The following is a 24,342-nucleotide window of genomic DNA, read 5'->3' on the forward strand; positions in this document are numbered from 1 at the left end:
CTTTGCTCATAAATTGCTTCAGATCCCATGCTACAGATTGCTGGATGCATCTGCAGATGCCAAAAAGAGAAATAGTCTCCTGGTACCCTCCCATAAACGTACACATGATACTCCTAAAAGTTAGCTCTTCCAGGCAAACGTCAGATTTGGGCCCCTTTCTAACATTCAGACTTGTCTGAACATCGTGGGGTTGCACTGCTAAGCACATGGATGTGGCCCAAGGAGAAAGAAAACCCACCAAGATCCAAAGGAAACCCTCCAATATAACAAAGTATTTTAGACAGTAAAAGCCGCAGGAGTGAGGTTTAATTTACTTGGTAACTTAAGGTGACATTAGCCGTAAAACCTATAGAACAGGTTCTTGTAACAATGCTAGATGAGGCAGTAAATGTTTCTTTAGGGTGAGGCAGTTGCTGAGAAAGGCCAGTAAGGAAAAAGAAAGGGAAATGCAAACTGAGCTGTTGTGTATTGCCTTACTGCTGTAGCCAGGCTCCACATACCAGCTGGTGTGAAGGTTTGAGCCTTTCGCTAAAAGGAGAGTCTCTATTATGTAGGCATAGATCAAAGGTACAGATATGCTTTGTCCTCCTTTAATCTCAGTGAGAACAGGGAAGTGGGAAAGTACAACCAGAGGTGGGTGTGTTGTCCCTGAATATCGCTATCCCTGGTGGGACTTTGTCCCTTCCCGATGCAAAGTTTACAGGATATCTGTGAAGGGAGAAGAGAGGAGCTGATAAAGACTTGAAAACTCTATTGTGTGTGACATCAGCTCTGGCAGCTGCTGAAAGCTGGCCCTCCTGGTATGAAGCGAGACTCCTGAATATGCTGAAACCAGCTTTGCAGGAACCTAATGCTGCACTGTGGAAAGCCATGTCAGCCAATGCGTGCAAGGGCATGTCCAGATCCATCACACCAGAACTTGCAGAAAACTTCAGAGGGCGAATTCCCTTCCAGAGCTCATCAGAAAACACACAAGTTGCTAAACTGCAGAGTGTCCCTGCCACGCTCCTCCAGCCATGGAGCCTCTCTAGCTGAGCAGGAGGGTTAGAAAATAAAACTAAATTCAAAACAAAGTGCTGTGCAGTTAACTGGAAGGGCTGAGTGTGAAGGTAGGTACTACCCACCAGCTGACAAAATTAGTTAGGAATGACTCAGAAACCAAGTGTGAATGAGTGGCACGCAAAGGCACCTGGAACAGCACAAAAAAGGACTCAATATAGGTCAGTAAAAATGAAAAGTCAAGTCCTAATCCCATGTTTATTCACACTGCCAGTGGAAAGAGCCTTCTTGAATTCAATAAGAGGTTTGTCTGTGTAAATAAAGTGAAAAGCAGGGTGGCAGATGTGGTACAGAAAGATTTAAGGGCTTTAATCAAGGTTCTTATCTGAGTCAGTTTAATCTGTCTGCACTGTCCCCAGTCTGTCCGCACTGTCCCCAGCACAGTTACGGAAGGGACTGCCCTGTGGGTCCACCACGATGGGCTCTACATCAACATTCTTGAGAAGGAAATCTCTTCTAAAGGCTTTTAATGTTTGCTCTGATCCCAGTTCCCTTTTATTTCTTCGCTTTCACATTGGAATTTAACACAGCTGCACTGGGACGTCATGAAGGGCTGTGAAAACAACTTTGAAATTGGCTTTCAGACAATAGGAGAGGAAATTCAGGGCCTATGAGTCAATGACAAATTTCATCTTGGATCAGGATTCAGGGTCAAACATTCTTTTGTCAGAACCAGCAGCAAGGGGGCCACTTGGATTCTGCTTTTGTTTTCTCGGGTCACCTGATAAAGTCTTTAGTGAAATAGGAGGGATGTATATAACTTCCTATGGCCAATACACATTGCCCTTGGCTGGATCAGCAGCTGGGTTCTTATCTCTTTGAAATTTAATCAGAGAGCAGGGAGCTCCAGTAGTGGATTCAGACTCTGCTTTTGAAGCACCTTCTCTGTTTGCATTCTTTGATCTCAGAAGGATGCCTTGTAGGTTATCCTCAAGGACCTTATCAGTGTGGTCAGGGTAGTGGCACCAGCTGCCCTGTCTTCCCATCTCAAGCTTCAAATGCCTCCCAGTGGCCTTCATGCTCAAGACCAAAGGGAGTATCATCTGATCAAGTGACAAGTGGTCTGAGCAGCCCATGAAGGAATAGATGCAGCAGCAACCTGCATTTAGAAAGGTGTTAGCTGGATTCATATAAAGACCAGCTGAGGCACTGCCCGGGAGCAGCCAGAGCAGGGCTGCCCTACAAGAGGGCCAAGCTGGGAGTGCGTGTGGAGGTGATCCCAGCTCAGGCAGAGCCCTCATGGGTGCAGTCCTGCAGCATCTGGCTGAGGGAGACAAGGCAGGATGCTGGTAATGGGGCCCATCCTGACCATCCCAGACAAGGTGAGGTGATGAACCAGGTCCAGGGCCCACCTTGGGAGCCAGGAAGGAGCAGTAGTCTATATGACAAGTCCAAGGTCCATTCAGGAGGTAGAGCTGGATAGGTCTATCTAGAAAACTAGGACAGATGTCAGTCTGGAGAGAGGGACTCCTACAGTGTAGCTTAGGTGAGGATAGAAGGCTCAAGGCTGGGCTAAAATGAGCTCCTGGGGTTGTGGATGGAGACACCAGGTGAGGTCAAGGCCCTTAAGGCATATTAGGGCCCTGATAAGCACATTAAGGTTGAGCTGTGCCAGATGTGAGCTTCACTGAAGTCTGTATATTCTCCTTTGGACCAAGTCTTTCACTCTTCATCAGACTAGACCTCAGGGAGACAAAACTGACCATAGTAGCTGGGGATCTTGTTGTATGAGACCCTAATGAACAGAATACAGTGGTAGGGAGTTTGCCTCCTTTGCACCACTCAGCAGTGCTCTGCCCTTCTCTTCTCTCCTCCTTCCTTCCAGACAGCAGCTCCAGCTACTGAACTGAGCCAGAGGAGAACACAGTGTAGTCAAAGAGGATGACTGACTTTAGGTCCTGTGCTTGGCCCACCTGTGAGTAATGACATGAGGTTGTCAAGCCTTGGCACCTCTGTGTTCTCCTTTGCACCACCATGATGAGGACACTCGCCACAGGGATGATTAACTGCTCAGTAAATGGGATAACAGCAGGCAGAAGGAACAGCATAGGAAAACACAACCAGTGACCACATTTTCCTAGAGACTTTCCTGGAATACTGAATATGTGATGAGATCCTGGACCTCGTTTTATTAGTACTGCCAAGAGGGGGCTGAGGGGTTAGATATGTAAGACATTCCCATTGTTTTTGTGTTAAAAGAAAAAAGAAAAAAAAAACAACAAGAAAAAAAGGGGAAAAAAGACCAAAAATTGTGGTTTGGTTTTAGTTATTTTTATTTCTGGTGTTTGGCCAGTCTTTTACTCCTGGGAGTTTATTTTTTTACAGGGACCAGATTAACACCATTACATCCTGTTGGCCTTTCTCAGTGTTCTGTAGAGTTGGGGCTGCTGCCCACCATCAGGAATAAGGCAGTGAACTTTGAAGGCTTAAAACTGATCTGATCTGATTGTTCTGTACTCCCTGTGGAAACAAGGCCTCTGTGGCACCATGTGCACTGCTACATGAGTTTGTTAAATATCTTCCTGAGCACATTCACAGCCCTACGGTCACATATTTGCTTTATAGCATCTGCATGCTTTCCAGTAGTGTTGCTGCAGTCAAACAAAATGCCATGGAATTGTGCTCCCGCTGCCTCCTTGCAAGGCTTTATCAAAACACCTGGGAAAGACATTTCTGCTTCTCAGCTGTTCATTGGTCTGTACCTACTGCTACACGGGTACCAGAGAAATTGCCACGTATTGTGGCATAACACCTCCCTGTGGGATTGCCAAAGTTTTGCTAAAATTTTCCTTGGGCTAGTTTGTCCAGCTACTGGGAACTGCTATTTCACTGAGCCAGGGGTATAAATTCAGAGGCTCAATACCCTGCCATACCCTTTAGTCCTCCATAACCTAGCCACAAAAGCAGCAGCGTCTCTTATTTCCAGTGACTTTTGTGGCGAGGAGATGATTTGTTTGCTCAGCGAACAAAGGTAGGAACCATCTGCTGAGTTTTGCCTGCAGTCGGACGTCACAGGCGGGCTTCTGAAAACACCCCCAAAGTAACAGCTCATCCTCCAGATCTGGACTTGTGTAACTGTGGCGCGATGAGCACTATTCTTAGGGACAGCATTTTGGTGGAGTCACACCTCCAGGAGGTGTGAATCTAGCCCCTGAAAAGAGCAGATGAGAATAATCCCTCACCCACAGACAGCGTTGCTCTGGTGTCAAGCTTCGCATCTGGAGAGCTTGAGGCTGACGATGGGTAACCACACTCAAACCTGCCCATTTAGGACACAGGTGCATGCAGGGACTGCCCTCAGAAAAGCAGAAGTCTAGGGCAAATCTGGGAGTAAGAGTAAAGCTCCCCATTTCCATCTTTGTGCTTAGCCCATAGAGCTGCTTTGCTTAGCTGTTGATTTTTATAAATCTATAGGAAAACCAGAAGTTCCAGTAAGGCCTCTCAACACCCAGTTGCTGTTAAAAAGATTTTTCCTCTCCATGACTTTTTCTCTATGGGAGTCTCCCTCTCTGAAGGCAGAGCATGGGGAATGTGAGACAGATGATGTATTAGAGGCGTTGCTTATAAAATGATGGCTGCATATGGACTATTTAACACACTGCGGTACTGTAGGTGCCCAGAGCACCCCTCCCACCCCAGAGTCACGTTCTGGTACAGCTCAAAAGACTAACAGGGGGTGATGGTGTTCAGCATCACACAGAAAGGTAAGATCAAGAGCAAAGACGAACTGAGATTTCCCTGTAGTCAACTAAGAGCCTGAGCTATCAAAGTACACAGCCCTGTAGTGTTCCATGAAAACATAAATGATACCTGAGAGAACTGGACTTGTTCCTGGAAAAGAGAAGGCTTCAGGTTGACCTGATTTTGGCCTCCCACTAACTGAAGGGACCCCACAAAAATGATGGAGAAGGACTTTATTTATAAAGAGCATGTAGTGCCAGGGCAAGGAGGAATGGCTTCAAACTGAAAGAGTACAGTTAAATTAGATATTAGGAAGAAATTCTTTGTCATGAGGTTGGTGAGGCCCTGGCACAGGTTGCCCAGAGAAGCTATAGATGCCCCATGCCTGGAGGTGTTCAAGGCCAGGCTGGATGGGGCTCTGAGCAACCTGGTTTAGTGGAAGGTGTTCCTGCCCATGGTAGGGGGATTGGAACAACATGATCTTTAAGGTCACTTCCAACCCAAATCATTCTGTGATTCTGTGATACCTTGCACAGAGTTCAACTGCAACCATGATGTGGGAATGCAGAGCTTTGAACTGGAAAGGCTGAAGGTTTCCCTAGTTTGTCATTATAATTTACCATTGATATTCTTTTAGTCCTTGGGGTCCACGAACAAGTTACGTGTTGAATTAGAAAGCTTCATCGTAGTTATGAGGGTTTTTTTCAGGTGATTAGTTTTAATTATAGATTCCAGAACAATGAGAAAATCCATGATAATACTCCCTATCCTTATTCTGAGGTCTGAAGTGTTCCAGTGTCCCAAAAGACAGTATGTATCCAATAGTATCATGATCCTGAACAACTACGGAGAATACACTGGATGTCCAGATTCCTGTAGTTAAGCATTTGGAAGCTGTTATGTCTGGGGTTTTTACCATGCCTAATGGCAATAGGAAACAAAGTGAATGGCTGTGGTTCATTCGGTGGTTTTCCTGACGTAATTAATGGACAGAAATAGAAGACAGGATTTGAAATAAACCACTCCCATTCTTTTCTTATTCCCCTCTGAGATTTTTGCAGGCAAAGATCTATGAACTTTATCTGAGTGTTTACTGAGTAGTTTTTCCCATGTTGTATGTGACCCTCTGAAATCTGTTGATGCACAAAGGTCAGATCCTCTGCACTTACTTTTTCCTGCAGCTACTGTCTTCTGTTTCATTTTTTATTTTTAAAGTAAGTGACTGTGATACTTTTCTTCAGAACAGTGGGCAGGGAGGATATTTAGATCCAGTTTTTATTAAAAAATCTGCTAGACTCTGTGTCTGGTGGACACAGTCTTGTCAAGCAGTTTAGTTCTCATTATGCTGGGTTTGAAGAGGATGCTGCTATTCCTTTGCTTCTGTTTCAGCAGTGTCCATGGAGGCTGTCTGCAATACATATCCCATGGTAAAGAATTTTGAAATAAACCAAATTTAACTGTGTGTCATGACATAGACAGAGTTAATGACACTTGAAGGTGGCTATGCAATGTCAGAAGAGAGGCAATATTGTTTATATGATGATTGCTGATAAATATCCTTTCTTGCTGGAGTGCAATCAATGGGAGGATTTCTCTAGCTCTTCCATGAAGAGTGTTTCCATTTCTGCCCTTTTAGAGACTTATTCATTCAGCTTGTCCTAGGGATAAAACATGAAGTTAATGCTGAATAACATTGCTGTACTTTGTGTCTGAACATAAAGAAATCCAGTAACTGCCTAAAATGGAGTAGCTTCCCCTCTACACACCTTACACTGGTAATCTTAAGTAATGATTTAGTGGTGGAAAAATGCTGATGTGTACCAGTGTAGATGTTGAGATCGTGGATTAATGCAGGGATTAGAAGTGGGCTGTGATTCATACTTAGTAACTTCTGTCCTCCCACCAGTTTAGCAATATCTAAAGGCTCTTACAATATTGCAATCACCATTTTCACTTCTGTTGAACCAGCAAACCTATTACAGAATGACAGTGCACTTCGTATCTGCCTCCTTGTGCTGTCATACCTTAGGTTACCTGGGAGGGGGTTAATAGGGATCATCTGGAGAGCTTCTGGTGTGTGTGGGGGGAATTTTAGATGTGCTGGGAACAGATGACATAAATCCTTCCAGGACTAAACCTGAATGAGTGCCTGTTAAACTTCATATGAAAAGAAAGTCCAGCATCGAAAACTGAAGGGACAGCCCAAGCTGGTGGGCTCAGTATGATGGATTGAGCCTGACTGGCTGGTATCAAGTATTGGACCAGAGTTCTCCGAGCTTTGCAGGAGAAAATGCCCAGTTCATTAATCTAGAGCTTGGGTCTTTGGTTTGCAGAAGACAGACAGGGGAGCAGCTGCTTCTTGTGGCTGGAGGGGCCATCTGCAATTAGAAAAGGAAACTGGAAATAGGGAACAGAGCTGCAACTCGCTTGCTGAAATAGCGAGTTCTGGTGTTTGTGGCTGTTTGCAAAACACCGCATTCAAGTGATCTTTGTGGAATAGAAACAAGCCACCCCTTGAAGTTGCTGAGCTGAAAGGTTGCTGAATCAGCCAAAAATAATAATAATGTTGTATTCTGCTCATAAGAGGACCTTTACCTCCTGTGGAATTGTCCAGTTGATGTGTGCTTCAGAGTCTCAGGCAAGCTGCAGATGGTTGACCTGGCATGTGTTTTCTAACACTGCTTTGTAGATTCTGACAACAAAATTGTTGTGTGCTGGTTACAGTTCTTACTTTTATTTGTGCATGTGTAAGAAGACTATTAATAAAGTGAAAATGTGTCTCTTTGTGAGCAACTATATGTACCTGTATCAGCACTGGCATAAACTGAGCATCATGTTTTCACCAGTTCCAAAAGGAATTCTCTGTTTATCCAGGCTTGGCATGATTGTGTGGGGGAAAAGGAAACGGTTTTTGAGCTGCTTTTGGAAACAATGCTATTGCTAAATATAAGCAAGTAAAACACAGTTGAAATGTGTTGTGCTGTAATTTTGTTTCCTGTTTTACCAATCCTACTTATTTTCCTTATATTTTTTTCCTTACAGAACAATTCAATTAAAACATCGAAATACAATTTCTTCACTTTCCTGCCTCTCAACCTGTTTGAACAGTTTCAGCGAATAGCCAATGCCTACTTTCTTTTCTTGCTGATTTTGCAGGTATGACTTCACTGTGCTGTTTCCAGCAGCGTGTGTTCTTTGTTATCAAAGCCAGTCTATGTTTGACAGATGTAATGAAGAGCAAGTTATATCCCTGTTGTGAATTAGTGTCTTTGTAAAACCTTATAGGAGGTAGAAAGTAGGGCAGAGAAAAAGCAATTTTCTCTCTTAGCTTTGCATATGAGGATTTCAACTAAATGAAGAAAAAAATTTAATTAAAGTTTTCAACAAATTGTGCAACTTTTTCATGTCGTGTCCTACTGCCCCTTTGTGTCTACATCTGACTGCTCCTGGCTGTCCTCAGATTTGCATTACTTATTCCTTCTGTAGTATAAAGCCAAGTTGTCTCTTCCCAATAGATTTTAAGGCAGATTCCATTGGCAGTCTCAAAGGCAACAGCAAGAAGAATAAATGTATAACCTATGCTGTTTCCCTGGGCAGGAAGGAGTTAACATGAGGAAGGCTCAATGTTGTGGGTAGTTCCAATAAAGGGGAATATTGCTGCTCCCTGCTTCAGGGTGAGGAAGGTGTCCAATATGGAGTGTCTCAGACACTGGTGACACTATTGAACCCTGTGGATCATAGTGGCGTTAAGTTGCACCTTGCTCATTGCTGCTGGTAATAATACTCTGCCTGAAAGCTGAACGTACTGGAGAAATTGATACCAGGATTTCTGACCCTTTGCACTTTGCTAAAATACAGCAGTGCACTCTGTTATTGTTGAGTCTCATCAGAGCACACATTATCAGGAAAAAGGGTATAATTTTGATTGTGTTTCAAGTATGATATTTTAAATTTGACCATTCCAGTGCATACAAATTTGCAAAATAACTCATTTCAAATGCTTTTTTTACAATTTCAGCTCAAAAAAGCATAGGTAAAATGTGGTCAAGCCTGCAGCAAACCACATATATCTTTGCTTATTTACAGGGAATGAATTTTGGAAATTTCAGTGATAGTATATTTTTCAACAAACTAGTGAAGATGCCTTTTCAGCCAAGCTGACAGTACTGTTCCTGTGTTGTTGTACTGCACTCTAGCTGTTTGTCTGTCAAATTCATACTGTTTCGCACTATTTGCCTGAAATTATTTCACTGTGTGTTTTGCTGAGCCATCTAGGAGAGACTGTATATAAAAGCACACAGCTTTCTCTTGACATTAAGGTAGTCTAAAGAGGGCAGACATTAGTCTGTTATATCTACATATTGCTCCATTTAATTTTTTCCCCTCACACTATCCCTGTGGCACTGGGTGTATCAATTCCTTCACTGGGAGTGGATGTGATGTGTAGGCTGTGGGGACTCTTGCCTGCCTACTCCTTTGTCACAGACCAGTGGGACATGCATATTGCCAGTTAGGTGAGAAGGTAGCAGTTGCAGCCTCTACAGCTGAGCAGATCTGTGCTTGCCTCTAAACATCATTCCTCCTGGATAGATCTGGTGGTGCCTGGACGATCTGGGCTGTGACAGTGCAGAAATGTCAACTTCACAATGCACACGGAGTTGACACTGCCAAAATCCATACTGATGGACACACTAATGCTGGTTTTACATTGCTTCCATCCCTAGTGCTGTGCTTTTAGAGGAAGAGAACTATGCGGGGGTAAGACATCTACCTCTGCATCACTGAAGGCATGACAGAATCACCTTGAACTCTTGGGTCCTCTGACTATTAAAGATGTAGGAAACAAAAATGGCTTTGTTGGTCATGGAAGAGCAAGGTCAGCCCTGGCAACAGCTGTGTGTTGTTTAGTGATGTGATGTTTACTTCAGCAAAATGTTAAGAGTTGCTGAAACAAAGAACAGCAGCTTTTGAAGGCTCTGCACAGCTGGCTTTGCTCAGATAGCTCTGAGTTCCTCACAGCAGGCTTTGCTTGCCCATATCAGTATTTCCAAGGAAATCCACTGGGGACTTTGCAATCCTAAGTTTACAAACAAGAAGAAATAGCAACCCACTACACTTTTTGACAGCTCCAAGTTTATAACTTAAATTACAGCTTGTTTGTAAGCAAAGTTTGGGTTCCCTGGCTCTCCCACCTTTGTGGGGTCACATATCAGGGATAGAGCTGCATTTCTGTCTTTATTCTATATTCAGATACCACAGAAAAATGTTGTCTGCAGCTTGATTAGGAAACAATGGTTTTCTGAACTGGCAGGAAATTTCTTAACTCAGATCTTTTCTTCCCACAGTTGATTCCCCAGATTTCCTCACTGGCCTGGTTTACAACAGTGGTGCCCCTGGTGCTGGTGCTGGCTGTGTCAGGCGTAAAAGATGCCATCGATGATTTTGTAAGATCTGCATTTCTGACCTGTACTTTGGAGTTTGCCTGTGATACTTCAGCAGTGACTAAAAGAAACCACTTAAACGCAGCCGGAGGCAGGCAGTTGGAGAACTAGTCTGTGGCCAAGATGGGGTCTGAGATTAGATCCCCAGATCTACAGTTTGTTACCTAAAAAGGAGCTAGAATTTCCATATTGCTGAGCGACCCAGCAGCCCCATTGACTTTCTCTGAAACTGCTCAGCATGTTTGAAAATGTGGTCACCGATAGATATGTCGGGACGCTGGCACAGAAGTCTGTTCTTAGGCTTCCACTTTGGAGAACTCATCCTCTGTCATCTAGCTCAATGTATATGGAAAAAAACATTTGGTAGGAAGCAAGAGCTCAACCCACCTGTGATTTTTCAAACTTGCCCAGCTTTGGCCAAAGTTTGCTCCCAACAGGGCTAATAGCCAAAGTCCCAATGACTTCATGGGGTGATATTAGACCTAATTTTATAATCTGAATTTCTCTCATTATTAAAATAATTTTGATGCTCTATGGAGCAATGCCAAAACATCTGTGGCCACTTTCCGTATCGAAGCAGAAGAATTAATTTCTCTGGTGTTTACAAACTGAGATGGACAGAAGCAACACCGAGTCAGAAGTTTGTTAAGTGACATATAAGGCTCTACCCTCCTTCCTCCCTCCAAGAATAAGCCCCGTGTTGCCTGTTGCTCTTTGCAGACTAGTTATGCCCTGTGTTACGAGTGTAAACATGCGCTAGACTCTGACTCAGCTGTGACCCTAATCTGCCTGACCCATTCAGCCAGCTGGGTGGAAACCTAAAATGTTAATGAACAGCCTACGGCTGTAGTGTGCTTGGTTTCCTGGAAATGCCTTATAACTTACTGATCCAATTTTCAGAATCGACACAAAAGCGACAAACACGTCAACAACCGCCCAGTCCAGGTCCTGATCAATGGCATGTAAGTCTTTTTGATTTTTGCTGTAATTCTGACTGGCAAGAACATTCTATTAGTAATATTTTAAAATTTTTTTTGGTGTATGTGTATGTTTCCTGAGAATCCCTAAACATTTTAAAATCGAATTGTGTTTCACACCACTCGTTCGTCGTGCAGTTTTAGACTATGTGTTCAGTTAATGAACCCAAGACATAGTACCACAATCTGTGCTGTGACCTTGTGCTGACAAAAAGTAAACTCCTTCTGTTCCTGGATATATATGTTTAAGTAAGCAGTACTTTGTGCTTAGTTATTTTACTCCTTACCCCAGAGGTGACAAGCAAAGTGATCTTCTGTGTCCATTTATGCTCACAGCATTTATTTTGCATTAAGCAATACTAGGCATTATCAACAAGTTATTTGAAATTAAGAAACTGGAATTACTCCTTCGTACATGTCATAATACTTTGAGTGTGTATAGAACTTCTGGCTTAAATGTACTCAAAAATATTTCAGCTGTGTGCTTTGGACATTGCACTGTTAGCACTATTCTTTCCTGCAGAAAAACAAAAGAAGAGGCCTTGGCTTTCATGGCAGACAGATGTGCTGTTTACTTGCAGCTCCATGGAGTCCAACTCTGTGTAGGACACGGCTGTAGACAGTTGTGAAGTCTCTGGTGACTTCCATACTATAGATAGCAAACAGTTTGTTGTGTAAGCGTCAACAGATGATCAAACAGTTAAAAATATATACGCCGGAAACTGAAGAATAGGAACACATTTTTTGTGCTTTCTGCTAAGTAAACCAGTTTCTTAGTCTACTACATATTAGTTACTGTGTCTAGGAAACACACATTGAAACAGAAGTTTTATAACATTCTGCCTTTTTCTAAAACTGGAAACCGCAAGTCCTGCCCAGTTCTGACCAACATTAAAAAAGCAAGGCTGAGCTGAGTTCAAGCTTAAGTATCAGTCCTGTTTTGAGGCAGTTCCTGATATTTCTCACCTCTAGATTTTGCATATACAGTTATCATGACTTAGTTACATTTGTGCTTGCAGTCTAGCTGGCTGCCTGTGTGCACGTCTGGCTTAGTGCTGTGAAGACCACTGCAGACTTGGCTTAGACAGACACATGCACAGCCAAAGCACCTGTTGACCTTCCTGACATCCAGTTACTGTGGCCCATAATACCACTTCGAAAACCTAACACAATCAGCAATTTTCACAGGTGCTTGGGAAGTCTCTTACACAAAATAGAGAGCTTTATTTTCTGAGACAACGTGGCCCTTTAAGAGAAGGAAGGGAGTAGTCAGTCCAGAGACAAGGACAGTTCACATGAACTGTGGTGCCATTGTGGGACTTGGTCTCAACCTGGCACAGGTCTCCCCAACCACTGCTTTTTACTGCTGTTCTTTGCACTGTAGTGGTCTGCTAGCTTAGTATGGATCAGGACACACCTTGGCAGACCCTGTTCCATCTTATCAACAGCCCAAGTCTGGCTCCAGGAGCAGAGACAAGTATACTGCTCTCCCAAGTGGTGTTCACTTTACGTGCTTCCTCACCAGAAGTTTTCTTGCAGGTTAAAGGAACAAAAATGGATGAATGTCCAAGTGGGGGATATAATAAAGCTAGAAAACAACAACTTTGTGACGGTGAGTGCTATTTCTCTCTATCCTGACCACAGTTAATCTCTGTCACTCTTATCATTCACAAGAAAATCAGTCTTAGTGTGGCATTAACCACAAGCAGCACTGTGGTGCAGCGCCTACGGACTGTGTGAACTCATGCCAAGCCTTGTCTATCTGTGTTCAGGCTGATCTACTGTTGCTCTCAAGCAGTGAACCGCACAGCCTGACGTACATCGAGACAGCTGAGCTGGATGGGTAAGTGAACCTGGCCCTTGGGTGCAGTCACAGCCACCACTGCAAAGCCTGGTGACCCTGGGTGCTGCAGGTGTACCTGCAATAGCTTTTGTAGCCAGGGTTTCATAATATGTGGAATAAACTTTGGATAGGTATATTGAAAATAACATCATCTGATGGATACTTTTGCCTCCTTCAGTCACATTAGAGGGGAATTTTTCAGTTAGTTATAACACTGAGAGTTAGACATATGTTTGTGCAATATCACAGGTCACTGGCAGAAGTTTTCTGTTTCTTTTATCTCCCTTAGTGTTTTCTTTTAGGCAGATTATCTGGGTGAGATGATCATAATGAATAGATCCAGTAATCTCCTTTGGACTGCTATACCATAATATCAATGCATGCGCACTGCAAAGGCTTCCAAATGCTGCTCACTCCAGGACACAACTGGCCACAAGGCAGAGGGCTGCAACTTGTATTAATTGGAATAAACTGGATCTGACCTCATCTTTATGACCCAGTTTGCACTACTGTTTTTGCACTGCCTGTATATAAGCAAGACCAGAGAGTTCAAGAGATTGTGTCTCTCCTAAGACCCTACAGACAGCCCTCTGGACTTTCCCTGTTTGATTTCTGCTGAAAATGAGCTTGTAGCTTTTGCACATACAAGTACCACTTTTAAGAGGCCCTGAACAAATGCAGTATTCTTTTGACATTGCATTTCAAACTCCCTAGCTAGCTAGTCCCGAGACTGGAGTACTCTTCAGGATCAGAATACCATGAGAGATCCAGAGCTCTCCTATGTGCTCAGATACCTTGGGGTCAAATGTGTCATGAGTGACAGGATACACACCTCACCTCTCACCTCACCTCCTCTAATACCATGATACCATGCCCAGACTTCCTCTGTCTTTGCAACTGAAAGAGACAATCTACACGCACTGGCCAGGTGAAAAAGGCATGTGGTAACACAGTCCATCAGATGTCCAAGGAAGAAGACTGTCCCCAAGAGCAGAAGTGACTTTCAGGGAGAGCTTTCAGTTCACATATGACTTGCAGTTCATGTTTTTGTCTCATGTTGTTTGTCACAGTGAAACAAACCTGAAGGTGAAGCAGGCACTGACAGTCACTGCAGAACTTGGAGAAGATCTTCAGAAGCTGACAGAGTTTAATGGTGAGTAAAATTCACTTTTCAGAGGATTTGCCTAAACTCCAGAGTCCAGAGGGTGGTTAGGACTCTTCCTTCCAAGCTGTCCACTGCCTCCTGCTAGGACTTCTCTGGAAACAGTGCCAGCAAAACAGCATATGTAGAAGAATAGGTCCCTCTTTGCTTGCAGGTCTCAGTGCCATGCATGGCTGTAACCTGAAACTGCATTGGTGGCAATTCTACTTCTGGACACACACTTTGCTTTAGTATATGTCTGTACATGTTGATACTACACCACCTGGAACCCCACTAAAAGACTTCATGTAACTGCATAATGGAAACTGTTTTCCCAAAACCTTATGCTTAGTTCTGATCTCAAAACATTCTCACACTGCACTTTTACATTGATGCAGCAATGCTGATACACCCATTACATTTATCTTCTGAGCAGCAGCACTTTCCAGTCACCACACAGACCCGAGGACTAACTCTGTGCACACAGGACAGGTGACTTCTTCCCAGCCTAAAGCATTCCTCTCCTCTCTCAATGCCGCAATAAAGACTGCATTTTAAAACATTTAAAGGCAGGCAGTGCAGATGTGGTTAACAGGAAACGTGTCCTTTTTTGCACTGTTTTGTATATCAAATATAGGATATGATAAGGTAGGATAGGATAGGATAGACTAGGATAGGATAGGGATAGGATAGGAGAGAACAGAATAGAATAAAAGTTGGAAGGGACCTACAACAATCATGTAGTCCAACTGCCTGACTTCTTCAGGGCTGACCAAAAGCTAAAGTATGTTTTTAAGGCCATTGTCCAGAAGCCTCTTAAACCTGACAGGCTTGGGGGCATCGATCACCCTTCTAGGAAGCCTGTTCCAATGTGTGTTCACCCTCTCAGCAAAGCAATATTTCCTACCGTCCACTCTGAACCTCTCCTGGTGCAACTTGAACCATTGCCATGTGTCCTGTCGCTGAATACCTGGGAGTGCATAGCAGCACATACACAGAAAGGAGCCAGATCTGCCAAAACCAGAATACTCCATGCTCACACATCATCTGCCTGTGGAGAGAGGACGAGGGAACAGACCTAGTGATGTTTAGTCACGTTCTGCAGTGCCCTGCTGGCTTAGATATGAGGACAGGATTACAGGGATAGTCGGTATGGAAAGGGTTGGAGCGAGTGCTGCTGTCCTTGGAACATCCCAAGGATTGCAGGCTCTCAGGAAATATTTTAGATAAAGGAGGAAAATAATTTTTAAAAAAATCTTTTTGATGATTCCAGGACAGGTGGTGGGGATGTGGCAAAGAGTATAAAGCTGGCACTGTCTCTGGTAGAGCTTCTTTTGCCTTCTTTGTTGAGGTTTTAGGCAATAACGTGTGTGGTCTTTGCTGAATATCAGCTCAGTACATCAGGGTTTCTCTGAAGTAATGGCTGAGGTTCTGAGTGTTTTAGGTCTTGAGAAATGTGTTTTTACAGAAGCAGTTAGATGCTTTATGTTAGTAATAGGAGTGGCATGCCTTAATTATTTTTCTGAACAGGCTGCAATGTCTATCAATTTGTAAGCAAAATCTTAATCTAAAATAATTTTTCAAGCATTTTCAGTGTGATGCTTATCTGAGAGCACTGCATTCTTGGAAGTGCTTAATTAAAAAAATGTTTAAAAATATTTTGGAAAATTGCAAATTTTCTTATCAGATATTTATTTATTCTGTAAATCTCTATTTTAAGTATGTTGTAAATAAAAGTGGCCTCCTCACAATACTTAAAATGAATAAAATGTTTCCCAGGATGATTTATATTTGACAGTGTACTGGGAAGAGTGCCTGGAATCAGACCCAACCTTGCATTTCCCTTAGCAAACCTCTGCAGAATATTTAAATATTTATGTAACTCTTTCTCTAATTACTTTTTAAGACAGGAAGAGAGGAAAGGGTCGAGCAGCTAATACAGGCACTCAGTGGAATGCTTAATGTGAGTTATGATGTTTGACATAGTGATGGTTCAGATAAGGAAGATGCTTGCAAAACACTGAACTTCTTTATTTGATTTAGGGAACTGGGAGATGAGAAAAGAAACAATACTTTTCAGTTATCTACTACTTATCACATGTTGACTTGGCAGTATTTAACCTTTCAATTGAAATACACTCCAGGTATCCTATTGCTGTTAGTGGGAGAGGGAGACAGGAGGCATGTGTCTTGCTGTGGTATCTTCAGCTGCAGTTGCTGGGTCGATTGGGTGAATCTGTAGAGCTTCTCACTCTTTTGTGATTTGTCTCATCTGGACGAATCTCTTCAGATCTCAAAATCAACTCAGACCCACTCGCTTACAGGAGAGCAGACTCAAGGTGCTCACATGAGCACTGTCCCACCACAGAGACACTGTTCCTGCTGGGAGATCATGCCCTGGGTTTGGTTTGCCAAAGTCTCATTGTGCTGTTTCAGGTTGCAGTGCAAAGCCTCTGTTTCCTTTGTGCTTTTCAAGGATTACAAGGGAGGCAGAGAGGTGGGTCTGGCTGCTGCAGGCTTTCAGTAATGATGGGGTACAGGTCTGGTTGTTGTTGGACTAACCAGATGATAAAACAGAAGATAAACATAGTTGTTAGTATGAGCTCTGATGTCACGTGTCGCTAAATTTCCTAGTCATTTCATCTTTCCAGTCGGACAATTTGTCTGCCCTAGAGTAGAGCTACTTTTCTATGAAAATAACATTCATTTTTGATTTTAGAATATATAGTGGTGAAGACTTATCATGATACTTAAAGCTGCACTTTTCTTCTGGACTTCTCTGAATTTTGTTTCCAGTCTCTTAAGCCTGATGTGTTTTGTCTGAGAATAGCTGGAAGAGCTGTACTCTCTGCAAATGCTAGTCTTTATGTAGGTATTTTCAGGCTGTGATCAAAATAACTTTAATGCTCCTGCTGATTAAGTGAACAGACTGAACTCTTGGATTCCCTTTCACTAAGGCATATTTGTATTTTCCAGTTCTTTTCCATACATCCACAGGGCTCTGCTTTGAATCTTTAAATGTCAGGTGCAACTGTTGATTTAAATATTAGTTTAAATAGTAATTTTTATGTCAAGGTATCAGAACACATTTTATTACAAAAAGTAAATATAAAACATGGAAAAAGACACTCCAATCACTTACAGCATCAGCTGCTTGGCCCAAGAAGGTAGCAGTATTTTTTTATGTGCCACTGGGACTTGAGTTATAAAACAGATGAAATTAAAAAACAGTGAACAAAGACACCTCAGTTAATTACTCTTTTGCAGCCTTTAGGCTATGATTTTTCTCGCTTGGGCTCCTGCAGTTTGAGAGAAAATGAAATAGGAAAAAAGGTGATGTCAGCACTTTTAGCTAAAGTTATCCAGTGACATCCTACACTATGAACTCGCTGTGAGTGGGTTAAAACTATGTTGCTGGTTCAGCATTTCTTCTCACCCACATAAAAGCTGTGGAAACTTTGTTTTGTACTCTACCAATAGAACACTGGCATGTTCAAAGAATGGGATAAATTTAAATTCATTGTGGTCCATTGGATTATGACAGGAAGATGGGGAAGGAGCAACATCCCAAATGATGAGTAAGTAAGTGTAAGATACAGAATAGGAATGACAGGATCTGGAGTTGACTGCAGCTAAGTCAAATACTGTCTCTGGGGAACAGCTGGGAATGAGGTATTGATGACATCTTTGTGGGACAAGATTTCCATTTATGCTTTTACCTTCTTTTTTATAGGTGAAGTCAGATGTGAGGCACCAAATAACAAACTGGATAAATTCACAGGCACTCTTACTCTTCGAGGAGAAAAGTATGCCCTGGACAATGAGAAGATGTTGCTGAGGGGCTGTACTATCAGGAACACAGAGTGGTGCTTTGGACTTGTTATTTATGCTGGTAGGTAGAAAGACTGATATGTGAATTGCAGAGCAGAGCAGCACTAGCATGGAAGTATATCACACCCAGCAGGCACAGAGGAATCAAGTATTTTCCTCTTTGGAAAATGTGTTTCTACCAAGTACAAGAACAACACAGTTTTTTATTTCAGAAATGCATGCAGCAAAGTACAGGAGGGGACTCTTGATCAATCAGTAAGAATGTAAGGAGTAAATCTGGCTAAGAATTCTGTCAAATGTATTCAGTTAAATTCCTTATAATTTCTATGTGACTTTAATCCATATTGGAATATCAGGGTCATCAATATTATTATTGATTAGATCTATGCTTTTTATGAGCATAGTCCTTCTGTTGTTCCTATAGTTCTCCAGACATGTGAGATAATGTATAATATGTCACCAATAACATAGCAGTATCAGGTATTCTGTGAAAAGTAATTAAACCTGAAAGGGAGGATTGAATGTTGAAAGACGAGAGCAGAGTCAAAGTCCAGAATTAATGGTTTTATGTGACTATCCCCATATAATCTCAGGCAAATGACTTAACCTGTTTCTGCGTAAGTTTTCCACCAGCACTGCAAACTGTACATACCTGCCTTCAAGAAAACTGCAATAGTCATTTATGCTGGAAGGCACAGTGGGGCCTCAGAGGGAATCAGCTTTAGAACAGCTAAGCTTTATTACTGAAATTAACAAGTGTGTTTCATCTCCAGGGCCAGACACCAAACTAATGCAGAACAGTGGAAAAACAACTTTTAAACGAACAAGCATCGATCGGCTCATGAATGTCCTTGTGTTGGTGGTAAGCCTGATTAATGTGTCTTCATTTCTTCAGATGTGTTCATCGTTTCCAGATGCTCCACCTCTTTGCCCACACAGATGAGGAAATATCAGAAGTGACTAATGATAAAAAGAAAAACGATGTAATAATTTATTAGCAGACCGATTCGGCAGCACCTCTGTCAGCCCATCTTGCAAAGCAAGGCAGTTACATTGGCAGAATTAAGGACTTTTCTTCTGAGCTTGTCATTTTCTCTGCTCTCCCTTGCTCTGCATTTTTGTGTAAGAAATATATTAAAGCCTTCAAATGCCTTTTTTCTCCTAGTAATTTTGTCATTTTCTATTTATCAGCTGTTCTCCCTCTTCCCTCTGATCTCCTGGCATCTCTGGTGGTATCTGCATAGGGCTTGATAATTGAGTTTGTTAATTTACATGATGACAGCTTCTGACTTAACATGTTAGGATAAAATATTAAACATGGTCTCATTAATGCTCAGAAACTGATGTTTTTAGCAGCTGGGAAATTTGAGAACACTAATCGTATATAGCAGGCACTCTTCTCAGATTGAAAAACAGATCTAATTTGAGGGTTAAGCTCATCAGTGGTTTTAACAAATGGCAAATACTTCCAGGCAGAGATAGTGATTCTTTTACGAACTCTCCCAAGATTTTACTGCTTGATTTTAAAGCCACTCAGGGAAGGAGGACATACACTCTGACACTACTTCAGTCGATGTTGCTTGAAGAAAAGGTCTTTAGTTTCAGATTTTATTTTCCTTTGGGTGCAAGTTTGTCATGCATGCTCCAACACCTTCAGTTTATGACACTAGGAGGGTCTGATGATCACTGTTGCTGCTTCTTCCTTCCTGCTCTTGCTCTCCAGACCAAATTCATAGCCAGCTGGGGCCAGCATCCATCCCCAGGCACTGGAGGAAGCCCTGGAGGAGGCATCCAGCACCAGTCTGTCCATCACAGCAAGGCTATCCTGAGCTCTCCGTGCCTTCTGTGACTTCATGCTTCCTCAGCAATGGGGCTTAGAGAACAAACATTTCCAGGATGGCACCATTCTCCAGCTTTCCCAGTTCACCTCATCCCCTGTCTTCTTGCCTTTTTCTCAGGATCCCAAAAGTTCTCTAGGTGGGCCGAGGGATGCCCTGTAATGCCACAACACAGAGAGCCACTCCAGGGTCATCTTCAGTCCTTCCTGAGCCCTTGTTCCATGTACAGTAAGGACACGCCCTTGACTTTAGTAACCTTGCACCAATCTCTGCCAAGTGAAAATCTTGATTATGATCATCAGCTTGTTTTCCTCAGTGTTTTCTTCCCTTCCTCCCCTTAAGGGGACAGCAAAAACAAGCAAGGTTTGGGCCTCTTACATTCAAAACTTTGCAAGCATTTGAAAAACTTCACATTTCCTTAGGTGTCCTGCTATGCTCTGGCTGGAGAGGATAACGGGCTGTGGGGAATCTGCAGGGCACAGAAACGGAGCAGAGAAGAGCCGAATAGAGAACTTGGAATTTAACATTCGATTAAGATTTGCCAAATCTCCTTTCACAAGCCAAGGATCCCACCCAGAGCTTTCAGTCTGTTTGGCCTCTCTTCATAAACACAAATGAGATGAATTTACCTCCTGGCTCCATTTTAAAAAACCGAGCAAGTTGCAGCCGATTGCATCAGCCTCTGCCTGGGCTCTGGGGCGCTAGAGGAGCCAAGGGTGTGTTTGTCTCCTTTACACATTTTTAAGGAACCTAAAATTTTTACCTAAAGTAAAGCTCTGTCCTGCCTTTAGCACCAGGCTCTTTGCACACCTCAGGGGATGTGGCACTGGGTCCTTCGAGCTCACTGGGTGGTCAGAGGTTACAGAGGCAGTCATAAAAACAGGCAGTATATTGTGCTCTTGAGTTTGGAAATACAAAGCAGCCACAGCTTGCTATTAATAGCTCATTTAAATGTACTGAAACTTATTCCATGTTAACACTGGCAAAGCTATTTTGCGTTTATTTGTCCATAAAACTGCCAGACACAAAGCAGTGTTTAAGGAGGTCGCCAGCGGAGGCCTCATTAAATGTTGCCCTATTCTGCCTCAACAAGGGTTAATCAGGAGTAAACCTTTCCAGATGGCAACCATAGCTGTTTTTTCACGTTTGGAAGTGTTTCTCAGTGACCTGAGGGACAAGCTAATGTTCCTGCACTGGCGATGGACCCGCCAGCTCCAGAAATGCTTTTTTCTCCAAAACTTGCTTTTTAGCAGGCTTGGGGGAGCATGTTCTCAGAGAAGGAGGGCTGTCAGCTTCATCTCTTATGTAACTTACTGTTTCAAATCCTGGAGCAGAATTCAAAGTGCCACTAAAGAAACTGAAACAGTTTTTATACACAGTCCAACTGTCAATGTTTGTGAAAAGTCACCTCCTCTTTATAAAATTCTTAGTCAAGAGCATTTTTTGTAGGCAGTGCAGTACTAGGACCCAGGAAGGAAGGAAGGATGTTCATGCTGGGAAGCCCCATGAGCATGCACAAGCCTACAATCAGGGTTTTTTCACGTCCTTCCCTTGCAGGGCTGTGGTTACGATTACAACACCCTGCACAGAGTTGTTTCTCTGCACAGAAATTAATCTCCGGGGCTGTTGTTAATGGATCGGTCTTTCACATTTGTCTCAGAGCAAACAGCATGTTAGTGAGCTTTGTGTAAGCACAAGTATTGCAGTGGAGTTGTGAAGGGTGAGGGCCAAATGCACATAGAACAAAATGTGCATAAAGCAAGTGCAGTTGTAGACAAAAGCTGCTGTTATGATATAGAATCACAGAATGGTTTGAGTTGGAAGGGACCTTAAAGATCATCTTGTTCCAACACCCCAGCCATGGGCAGGGACACCTTGGGAAAGTTCAACTGCTGCCTTGCCCTGTGTGTATTTCTGTTCCTAAATCATACGTGAAAATGCCTACATGTATTGTGATATTCTACGAGCGGATAATTAACCTGTGGGGCAGCAAGGTGGGTCATGCCTCTCATATATCTTTAAGTCCTAATAATTACAACAGCACAGATTGAAGTCTATTTTCACTGCTGGTCACAGATATGTAAAAACACTGCAGCACATTCCTTACCAGCAAGGAATATTGTCTCTGTTTCACAAGTCAAGTAATTTATTTGGCCTCTTACAATTAAATAGAAAAGCTACTACTCATGTGGGAAAAAAATGTGTCCCCTGAAACTCAGCCCAGCACCTTTTCTTACTGCAGTTCCTTTTTAGTGGCTTCTTGGTATTAAAACTCGAGTTGATCAGGCATGAACTTTTCACCAAATGATTCATATTGCTCCATAAAAGTATCCTTCTTCCTCTCACAGATTACTTCAGCAGTACAAATATTAGTTTTACCATCAAGGTTTCTGTGTTTGTATCTCAATTACTGTTTTTTTAAAAAGGTTGATTACTGTTTTAATGTGATTGTCACTGAGTGGCCTTTACATAATGGCCCAACTTACTGATATTTCCTTCCTAATGATTATACTTGCAAAAGATGATTTCTAATTACTCTTTTGTGTAGCCTGTTGATTCCATGTCTTCACTTTTTTATTACTACATTGGTTGTTTTATGTCAAATGTTTGGAAAAGTCTATGTCTAAAGAATAATTTTATTATTATTTCTCCAGGAAGGGTGTCAAGCTAACTAACTGCAGTTTATCTTCCCCACCATCACCATTTCTACCTTACAAATATTGTAATTATGTTAGCAGATTTCCAGGATGGCGGAGCTTCCCAGTTCTCAAAGCTTGTTAAAAATCAACCTTATTGGTTCCTCTAAGCTTCCATCTTTAAATTACATGGACTCACTGCATTGCTAATAATGCTTATTAGCAGGTAGAGCCACGTAGTGTTGTTCTTTGTCAGTGGCCACAATCTGTCTTTTCCATCTGTTACATCATAGGGAATAGATACTTCCCTATTCTTTCTTCCTTCTTCCTCTTGGAGGACTGACTGTTAACACATCTGCTTTTCACACACCTGTTTATGACTTTACTGTTTTGCTTTCTTGATATTTTATGGCTGTTAGATATTCATAGTTCTATATTCCTTGCAGTTTATATTAATTTCTGTTAAATTTCCTTCTTCCCAGTCTTTTATTCTTTTTCAAGTAATATTGCCGCATTCTTGTCTTCTTTTAATCAAAAATGCTTTATGTCCTATATATTGCTTTTGTGTCTATAAACCAGTGTTCACAAGCAAGCCCCAGTTTTCACTAAGTTGTCCCACTTTGAAATTTGCTTCCCAGTTGCTGTTCCCCTGGTTGCTTTAGGCTTCAGGAAACAGGCTTCTCTAAAGTCCAAGGATACACATCACTGGTTAGTGTTGCTTTCTATTTGCTCAAAGGAAATGTAATCAAATTGTGAGGGCAGACACCAAGGCAACCATTAGTTTTAAGTCAGCAATTAACTCTTTTAATCATTAGAGTGATATCCAGTGCTGAATTCCTAACTGCACAGTGCTGGGTTATCCTTAGTTGTTTTTCAGAAATTGTGAGAAAGACTATGATGCATCCAGCAAATGGCCAGGTAAAGTCCTCCAGGTAGTTTCTCTTTCCAAGTGTGCAGCCAGATGTTTGGGGATCCTCAGCCCAACTCACCTCTAATTAGGTCTAATGTTCTGCAGGTGACTGACCATGATCACCCTAGTTGAGAAGTCTACGTGTGATTTAAATCCCCAGCTGTTTGAGGACTTGTAATTCCAAACTGCCATACTCTGTACACTGTGTAGTTTTGTTCTTGTGAGGTAAAAGTGTCATAACATCACTGTTTTTTCCTCTTCATCCCTAGGTATATTTTCCTATGATTCAGGCTATCCAACCCAGTCTCATTAGGCTCTTTTCCTTAATCTATACATAATAAAATAATAAAATGCAGTACTTTTTGTTTAGTTTTGATTTGGTTGGTTTGTTTGTTTGCTTTTCAGATTTTTGCATTTTTAGGACTGATGTGTCTCATCCTAGCCATTGGCAATGGCATCTGGGAGCATGATAAGGGCTACTACTTCCAGGTATATCTGCCCTGGGCAGAAGGTGTCAACTCTGCCTCCTACTCCGGCTTCCTCATGTTCTGGTCATATGTGATCATTCTAAACACAGTGGTACCGATTTCACTCTATGTCAGGTATGTGCCAGAAGCTCCTTTCATGTTTGATCTTAAGAAAATTTTAGCTTTTGCCTTAGCTGGGAGCAGCATTTTCCCTAAACCCAAATGCAGCCCCCTTGTGAATGACTGCACACAACCACAGAGATGCTTTTCTTATTTCTGCTGCCTTCAGGGCTTTATCAGGGTTGGAGTGGGGACAGCAGTGATCCCTGGGAAGAGGAGAGGATGATTTTGCAGTTAAAGTGGAGGTGTAGGTCTGTAGGATGCTATAGGAGCAAGGCTGGAAGCCTGCTACAGTGAGCATCTTGCTCTTTTCACTGCCCATCAAAGGGCACCTGTTCTTTGAGGTGGCACTAGGATTCCTGCGAGGAGTGGATGGCCAAGTAAGTAGGTGTAATCAG

At 42.4% G+C, this 24,342-nt stretch overlaps 1 protein-coding gene across 5 annotated transcripts in view; it reads left to right on the forward strand.

Annotated features, from left to right (window-relative positions):
- The window catches only part of LOC116780238 (phospholipid-transporting ATPase FetA-like), a 94,966-nt gene that overhangs the window by 42,076 nt on the left and 28,548 nt on the right, over nt 1–24,342 (forward strand). For all 5 annotated transcript variants that reach the window (XM_032674880.1, XM_032674883.1, XM_032674881.1 and 2 more), the window contains 9 exons: nt 7,783–7,896; nt 10,086–10,184; nt 11,082–11,143; nt 12,698–12,770; nt 12,931–13,001; nt 14,072–14,154; nt 17,876–18,034; nt 18,747–18,835; nt 23,763–23,959. In XM_032674880.1, the coding sequence (XP_032530771.1) occupies nt 7,783–7,896; nt 10,086–10,184; nt 11,082–11,143; nt 12,698–12,770; nt 12,931–13,001; nt 14,072–14,154; nt 17,876–18,034; nt 18,747–18,835; nt 23,763–23,959 (947 nt within the window). The remainder of the gene's footprint in view (nt 1–7,782; nt 7,897–10,085; nt 10,185–11,081; nt 11,144–12,697; nt 12,771–12,930; nt 13,002–14,071; nt 14,155–17,875; nt 18,035–18,746; nt 18,836–23,762; nt 23,960–24,342) is intronic.

Source organism: Chiroxiphia lanceolata, chromosome Z (genome assembly GCF_009829145.1).
Source record: "Chiroxiphia lanceolata isolate bChiLan1 chromosome Z, bChiLan1.pri, whole genome shotgun sequence".
Classification (NCBI taxonomy): Eukaryota; Metazoa; Chordata; class Aves; order Passeriformes; family Pipridae; genus Chiroxiphia; species Chiroxiphia lanceolata.